Source organism: Erigeron canadensis, chromosome 8, assembly GCF_010389155.1.
Source record: "Erigeron canadensis isolate Cc75 chromosome 8, C_canadensis_v1, whole genome shotgun sequence".
NCBI classification, from domain to species: domain Eukaryota; kingdom Viridiplantae; phylum Streptophyta; class Magnoliopsida; order Asterales; family Asteraceae; genus Erigeron; species Erigeron canadensis.
Window position 1 is genome coordinate 46,672,203 of NC_057768.1, and position 8,754 is coordinate 46,680,956.

The following is an 8,754-nucleotide window of genomic DNA, read 5'->3' on the forward strand; positions in this document are numbered from 1 at the left end:
ATCAAGTTCTTAAATTTACGATGTCTTCTCCACAACTTACATCGTAAAACCTCTTTAATATAAAATTTATCGATATAATAATATTTCGTTAAATCAATAAAATATCTTGATTCTGGCATTATTATCAAATTGTATATGCATTGTGATTTTGTCAAATAACAAAACCACAATGAATGAACAAATTATGGATGGTGTAATTTGATTAGTTAAAAGATCTTTTAGAACTTTCCGTTAGTATTAACTTATAGTTTGTGTATTTTTAAACCAACTAATCATTGTTATAATATCTAATGCGACAAATCGAAGTGAGATAAAGAAAAACAAAATTATGGATCATGTTTTTCCTTTAATTGTCTTGAAATTTTCAACATGCTATATAAAGATGAGAAGATCAGAATCGTTGTAGTATATACCCTTCTTCCAAGGCCTAAATTGAGGTCTTTCAAAAACGCCTCTCAAAATGGAAAGCTAAGACTTTATCTATTGGTGGAAGACTCACTTTGGCGCAATCTGTTTTATCTAGCCTCCCATTATATTTCTTTTCTTTGTTCAAAGCCCGGGAGAAAATAATCAAACAACTAGAAAAGTTTCGAAGGTGCTTCTTTTGGGTTGGCAAGGCCGACGTTAAATGTATCAATTGGGTTGCCTGGCGTGATGTTTTCATCTCCAAACATCAAGGTGGCCTTGGACTGAGATCCTTGAAGGGAGCCAATATTGTTCTACTTACAAAATGGTGGTGGTGGCTAAAACATGAAACTGATAGATTTTGGAGGCGGGTGGTGATTGCCTTACATGGAAACCCAAGCATTGATTCAGAGCTACCATTAAATATGAGAATGGGTGGTACTTGGAAATCAGTGGTTAAGGCTACAACCGTTTTGGTTAATAAAGGTATTGTGACTCAATCGACTATTGAGACTAATGAGTTTGTTGTGGCGGACTTGAGGGCGAAATTTGATGACATTGGCGACCGCATCTCGAGCCATTATTTTCAGTGGAATAATTGGGTTTCAAAAAAAGTGAACATAAGAAATTGGAGGACGAGTCGGGATAGATTACCTACACTCACTCAACTAATCAAGAGGGCGATTACTCCATCACTGCTTTGTGTTTGGTGCAACTCGCAGGACGAAACTATTGACCATGTTCTTACTGGTTGTTCTTTTACCATGGAGGTCTGGTCCTTAATCAGTTCTTGGTGTAAAGTAAATCCCATTTTTGCGTTCTAGGTCTTTGATCTTCTTTGCCTGCACAACAATTTACCGGGAGACAAAAACCGGAGGGCAAGGAATAACGTTGTTCACAACAAAGTTTCTCGCACTCCCATCTTGGTTTTTGAAGAAATTCGATCAATGATGTACCTGTGGATTTCTAATAATGCAAAAATGGTGGATATAGCATGGGAGAGTTGGTGTTATAGACCTTGTTTATCATAATCTTTTTGCTTTATGTACTATGTTTCTTGTACTAGCCTCTTGCTAGCGTTTGTTATTAATAAATACCACTATTGCTGTTAAAAAAGAAAAAAAAAATAAAATATCTTTGTCATCTCAACAGTAAGAGCAGTCCATTTGACATGGCCTATTGTACACAACCAAGGCATCGTTAAATATCTCTCACTCATCTCTTCACTCTTTAGTCTTGACGGCTATACACTTGTCATATCATTTTGCAAAAACCACTGTCTATTATCTCACTCAAAACACGTGCCGCAACATTTTTGTAAGATTAATCCATATTTGATATTAATAAAGAAACCAAAGGTGCAACTAAGGGATGGCATAAACAATATTCCCTCTCCTCTTTCAAAACACAAACAATTATCCTAGAAATTAATTTTATGATAAACAATATGACAACCATCCGCTCCAAAATTATAGCGTCCAACATCACAAAATTCATCCTTGTATCATGAAAACATGGCTAACTAGATAGATAACCCAATAAATCTTTGTAAGTACAATAACTTCACTAGAGTGTCAGGGTTAAAATCACAATAAGGACATATGAGTAACGGATTGGTAGATTACCAGTAGTGTTCTGTTCCGCTAGAAATAAAATTATCAACGTAACTATCTAGAAATCGGCTATTCTACACTATAGGAATTCCGAATTCCCACAGATGCCCATTCAAAAACCAAGTCTGTAGCAAGCTCTCTGTTGGAATCCGTCTCCTCATTAGACTCGATTAAGGACATAAGCACCTGAACGAAAAACAATATGATCCGATCATTAATCAGTCTAACACCAAAAGGAAATCACTAATTAAAATCACTAATGTAATTAAAGAAAACAAGACCGTACCGTTCCTAGTCCACTCATGCTCAATTCTTTTCTTGTTCCATAATTAGCTAAATCAATCGGAAACTACATGCATGATAAAAGCGACAGATTAAAGAATAAATCAATTTAACAAACATAAAGTCATAAAATCAAGCTGTATGATAAATCCAGGTTAATTGTACTATACATACCTCAGTTAGGATGTTCAATATTCCTGCACGTACTTTTACGTCGGGCAACCTTCCATCCGGGAGAGGTTGAAGCCATTTGCTCAAAAGATTCAGCACTCCACCATCCAAGAACTTCGACTGAAATTGTTTCCTGTATTGAGAGAATATATTATCATCAATAATTGCAAATAACAAATAAACATGATCGAAGCTATAACGAATTGAACCTTTGAAAGTAGTATGATGATATAACGAAACTTATGATGATATAATGAAACTCACGTGGATAATACTCGAGTTAGAAGAAGCAGCTTTTTAAGTTTATAGATCTCTGGTTGTTTATCGAATCTGCGGTTTAGATACACATCCTCTTCTGCTGCAATCTCAAGTTCAGATATAATATTTCTAACATGTAGCGCAATTGCACCGTTATTCCGAGGGTCGTCTCCCAGCTTTAAAAGTTCGGTAATGTCATCATGATGAACATCATCATCAACGTCATGTTCTTCATTCTACATCATTAGATCGATCATAATATATATTAGCCTTATTAGGAATACATACATATACATATACAAATACAAATACAAATATAAATATAGTAAAACAGCAGTATGACATATAGTATAAATTAAAAAGGGTGACAGTGCAAGCGTGTTCCTACAATTTTTAGAGATTTCATTGTCTCTTCAATCAGATTAGAATGGCAAACATGTAGTTGATTGTTGTTGTTATAACGGCCAAGAACTTCCCCAATTCTACGAGACAAAATAATGTCACCATCTTGAGCATAATTAGCATCATCATCGAGTTCTTCATTCTACATTATCAGATCATACTATATATTAGCCTCATTAAGAATATATATTCATACATATAAGAGTTATACATATAGTAAAAAAATTAAAAAGTGTGACAGAGCAAGCGAGTTCCTACAAATTTTTGAGATTTTGTTGTCTCTTCGATCAGATTAGAATGGCAAACAAGTAGTTGATGGTTGTGTTTATAATGCCAACCATACTGTTCCCGAATGCTGTTAGACAAAAAGTCATTAGGTGGTTTTTGTTGCTGTTGATGGTCATTGTTCGGAATGCTGTTTCTGCTAGAGGAAGGGTCCTTAGGTGGTTTTTGTTGCTGTAGAGGCTCGTTTTTGATGCCCCGAATGTTGTTTCTGCTAGAGGAAGGGTCCTTAGGTGGTTTTTGTTGCTGTAGAGGCCCGTTTTTGATGCCCCGAATGTTGTTTCTGCTAGAGGAAAGGTCCTTATGTGGTTTTTGTTGCTGTTGATGGTTGTTTTTGTAATTTTTGTTACGATCAATGCAATAGGGTTGATATTCACGGGCATATTCCAACACATCTTCATCGCTGTAACTTAAAAAAAAAACTTGTCAATTAACTATTTACACCCTAGTGAAATAGCTAAAAAAACAAGAGTCGGAACTTACGTATTGTTGTCGTTGTTCAGGATGCTGTTTCTACTAGAGGAAGGGTCTTCACGTGGTTTTTGTTGCTGTTGATGGTCGATTTTGTAATGACTAATGAGGTGGGGTTGATATTCTTCATGGGCATACTCCAAGACATCTTCATCGCTGTAACTTTAAGAAAAAACTCGTCAGTTAATGCTTTACACAATTACACCCTAGTGAAATAGCTGGAAAAACTTACGTATTGTTGTCGTTGTTCAGAATGCTGTTTCTACTAGAGGAAGGGTCGTCATGTGGTTCTCGTTGCTGTTGATGGTCGCTTTTGTTGTCCAGAATGCTGTTTCTGCTAGAGGAAGGGTCCTCATGTGGTTTTTGTGGCTGTTGATAATGGTTGTTTTTGTTATGATCAATGCGATGGGGTTGATACAATTCACGGGCATACTCCAAGACATCTTCGTCAAAAAATCTAATCAGTTAATAATCGAATCTAAACCCTAGTGAAATAAAAAAACAAGAGTCGGAAGTTACGTATTGTTTTCGTAATCCATTGTCGATTTTTTAGTTTACAAAAGAAACAAAGGCGCGTGGGTTTTTTTTTGTTTGTTATATATATACTTGTATTTGTGTGTGAGCCGACAACATCAACAAGCCGGCCAATGTGTTAGGTGGGCCTGAACAGGCTTCTCGGTATATATTTGTAGCCCTCAAATTTTTTGAAGTTTTATTTACATTATTAAATGAACTTAAGTTTGAATATTATATAGAAGCACAATAGGTTAGGATTTGACCTGTCAAGTCCTAAATATACAAACAAGTTAGCATAACCTAGTAATATAACAATTTGAAAGATGAACAATATGTTGTCCGGGTAACAATAATACACGGTCTTTTGGTTTATCATCATCAAAGTTACAATAAAGTGTTGTCTGTTTTTTTTTTGTTTTGTTTTTTGTTTTTTAATCATTATACTAAGAAGAAAGGAACGAAAAGAGTGGAATCAAAGGGATACCCCCACCATGTGACTACATTGGCAAATAAATGAAGGCTGTAGGTCATAGGTTTGAAACTTGTCAAAGACAAATGAAGAAACAATATCCCTTGATCCATGTGTGAAGATGATGCTTCATCAGACATAAATTTTATGCGGCGTACGCTCTGGGTACCAAGACATTACATGGGACGAGAGAGTTCTCACTCGATTAGCTTTTTTACTAAGAAGAAAGGATCCATGTATTTTACAGTTAAAAGCACTTTATATAAAAAAAAAAAATTGTATCGCAATACCAGAATCTTTATGCTAGAAGGTTACATACAATCTATGACAGACAGCTAGTTCAGAAGGCATGACTGATGGTGATTAACATTATGCCATTTCCACCTTGATTAAGAAAGGTTACACCAAAACTAAAACAGATGAATGTAAGAAGCAAAATTTGTATAACAAGAAGAAGAAGAAGATAACATTGCATAACAATAATAATAATTATACGCCAAAATGTTTGTAAGCAGAAACGATTGTTTCAGATATAAGGCAATTTCCGATTGCCGCGTTGCATTTTTTGCTAGACAAAGATATACCCTATCTTCCCAAAAAACAACTAACTTTCAAAAAACTATCCTCCTAACATATATACAAATTTTATTTCAATAGTGATTGTGAACAAAGTTTTAACCCATAGCTAACTGATATGGTGCTATGTAATTATTGCATCCAACTAAACCTTAAATCAACTATATGTATATCACATGAATCATATCAAGCTTCTCGTAAATTGTTTTTTTGTAAGCAAGTGTAACGACCGCATTAAAAATAAGAACACATCAGTCTGCACAACCATTTTAACTAAAGCATGAGCCGTATCCATTCATAAGAAGCTAATAAGGCTTTAACTACCTGCTGTCAAACTTCACCGGGTTACCTGGGAAGGAAGTGAGGCAGGATCTAGTTCCCAACAGTCTCCTGAAATATCCGGAACCTCTTCCCTACTTAGCTTCCTTGCAGGAATCTGATGTGAAAACAACCGAACTTCATGTTTTTCAAGCCATTTAATAGCATGACAGCCAATCTCTCGTCTCCTGAAAAGTGTCTTAAACCCGTTGACCTTTTCAAGGTACCCCATGCTCAATCCATGTACTTCACTATAAGTTGTTAAAAACACAACAATATCATATTGTCTTCTATCCCCTACTAATTCATTTTCCCTTTCTCTATTTTCACTGTAAAGTGCCCACACGGAACCCTTTTTGGGATAAATCCTATAAACCTCTCTGGCTGCTCTTTCACAATCAACATTATGTGAAAACACATTAAGAGATCCAACTAAAGTTTTACTTGCAACTTTAAACCTCCCACACGATATATGAAATCCTGTTCTTTCTAAATTAAGTAGCTCCTGCTCAGTGTTGGTTTGGGGGTCCAACCAAGACATGTCCACCTCAAATGGAGATTTCGACACCACTACGTTAATCAAACCATAATGCCTTGGCATTCCATCATCATCATCATATAATGCCCATATTTGTCCTTTCTTGAAACTCTGTTCGACTCTTAGTTTATCAAAATCATAAAAATCTGAATCCTCTACCGTCATGATATCAACATCCCGATTCTCTGTTTCTTCACTTGACCTGTTCTTTGATCTCGTACTTCTTGACCCACTTTTTGGTGCTGTATCTTTCTCTTTCACTTTGAACCTCACTTTCAAGTTAACATTATTCACATTCTTTTTCACTACCTTCTGCATTTCTGCCAACGTCATAACTTCTTCATCATCATTGCTCACATTCGTCTTACTTAATTTCTTCATTTCAGCTAACGTCATCATATCTCCTTCTTCTTCATCATCATCATTATCAACGTCATTCTTCCCAAACTTTTTCATTTCAGCTAACGTAATCTCCTCATCATCAGCATCATCCACTACCTTCCTTTTACCCTTCACTCTCACACTACTTCTAACCCTACTATTCACAACTCTCAAACGTTTACTCAAAACTTCATTTCCCGACCCCTCCACTTTCTCGGACCTCTTCATAACATCTCCAACACTACTCATTTTCCTCTTCGAATTACACCGACTAAGATTCCAATCCTCCTCCTCCGAACTCCTCTCGACTTCCTTCCCATCCTCCCCAACTTCCACCGCCTTAAAACTTTTCTTACAATTAGGACACCTCAAATTATGCCCCAAATACTTCCTCTCAAACTGATGCAACAGCCTACATGCCTCACACGCGGTCCAAAACGTCTCCAACGCGACTACCTCTTTGGACCCCTCTACCTCATCATGCATTTCAACTCTAAGTTTAACATCATATTCTTTTCTCAATACCTTATCACTCAAAACCCTAAACGCTTCATTAACTAACTTAAACGCCTCTTCCGAACCAACCGACTTATTCTTATCAGGATGTAAAACTAGGGCTAGTTTCTTATACTGTTTCTTAATCAAATTAATATTACAAAAAGGCTCAAGTTCAAGAATGTTGTACCATTGGGTGGTTCCGTCAGCGGCGGTGTCGAGGATTTTGAAGGTGGTTAGCATATCGGGAAGGCCGTCGAGAGTTGGGCAGAGGCGGTGGGCGCGTTTGGTGTATTTGAGAGCTGATTTGAGGTCGGCGGAAATGTAAGATTGCTCGGCAAGGCTTTTCAGACGGATGGATTCGCATTTGCTGATGCTCATGTTTTCTTCTTCTTCTGCGGCGGCGTTTGCCATTTTCTTTTTCCTGTTCTTCTCCGGAGTTACAAACACAGGCCTAAAGTCTGTGGTGGTGTAGAATAACTTTTTATTTAACAAAATAAATCAACGTTTTAGAATCGGTGGTTTGTCAGTTGCATTTTAACATGTTTTACTTCGATGTTTTTTGGTTTTTTTTTAAGGGACAACAAAACTTTCTATTATTTCATCCAAAATGCTATCCAGAGCTAGCGAATACATAATACATAAACGTTAAAACCCCAAAACACCTATATTATATCCTAGGCATAGCCAAAATTTAAAGCGCACCATGACTCCCATGACAAATTCACCATCCTTATGGTTTATTTTTATTTTTTCTACTATTATCGGCGTAATGTAGCGTGGGGTGCCAATGAATATTTGAGATGGGGCCATTGTTGGTGGTGGATGGGGTGTCGATCGAGTTGTGTATCTAATCGAAATAAATGTGGTGTAAATAATTGATGTAAATAGTTAATGCATATTTTAAAAGATAAAATATTGATTAACTTTTCATTAATGTTCAAGGTTAATGTAAATGAAATTATTTTAAAGAGTATTAGGTGAATATTACACATTTAAATAAAGTGTTCATCAAATTCTTCTATATGTGCTTAAAATGATGTATAGGTCAATGGAATTATATTTTTATTATAAAATACAAGTAGTATAGATCTTCAATTTCAATCATTCATGTGGTTTGGTGCATATTTCCGTTAAGTTCTCGCATTCAAGGTATTCGAGAAATATTTTTATTATTTCACTCCACTTCTTTTTTACCTAATTTTTATTTAAACTTTTTCTAAAACCACGTAAATACAACATATCAATTTTATTAAATTTGTTTTCTTTTTGAATTTTCAAATATCTACCATTTTATTATTATTATTTTTTTTATTAAGCTTGTAAATTAAAAAGATGTACCATTATTCACTAGTTCATTAGCCTTTATCAAAATGAGTAGATAATTAATTTATTGAAAAATACTAAGTTGATAACTAAACCATAAAAATACTAAGTAGATAATTTTATATTGTATACATCCAAAACTTTATCTTATAAAAATAAGATAAAGTTTTACATGTATACAATATATAATAATAACATTGTAAAACAAATATTTTATGTCAAATATTTTAACCCATATTTGAAGAAAAACA

General features: G+C 35.2%; 2 protein-coding genes across 2 annotated transcripts; both read right to left on the reverse strand.

The window, feature by feature from the left end:
* Window positions 1–1,874: 1,874 nt before the first annotated feature.
* On the reverse strand, window positions 1,875–4,423 carry LOC122610997 (protein IWS1 homolog). Its single transcript, XM_043783950.1, has 9 exons — window positions 4,404–4,423; window positions 4,117–4,341; window positions 3,897–4,040; window positions 3,390–3,816; window positions 3,118–3,273; window positions 2,736–2,965; window positions 2,475–2,604; window positions 2,305–2,367; window positions 1,875–2,204 (listed from the first exon to the last, which is right to left on the reverse strand). Exons 1-9 carry the CDS (start codon window positions 4,421–4,423, stop codon window positions 2,088–2,090), a joined length of 1,512 nt encoding a protein of 503 aa, XP_043639885.1. The 3' UTR covers window positions 1,875–2,087.
* Window positions 4,424–5,338: 915 nt separating this feature from the next.
* LOC122579139 lies at window positions 5,339–7,658 on the reverse strand. Its single transcript, XM_043751251.1, has one exon. It carries the CDS (start codon window positions 7,589–7,591, stop codon window positions 5,783–5,785), a length of 1,809 nt encoding a protein of 602 aa, XP_043607186.1. The 5' UTR covers window positions 7,592–7,658; the 3' UTR covers window positions 5,339–5,782.
* Between the last annotated feature and the right edge of the window lie 1,096 nt (window positions 7,659–8,754).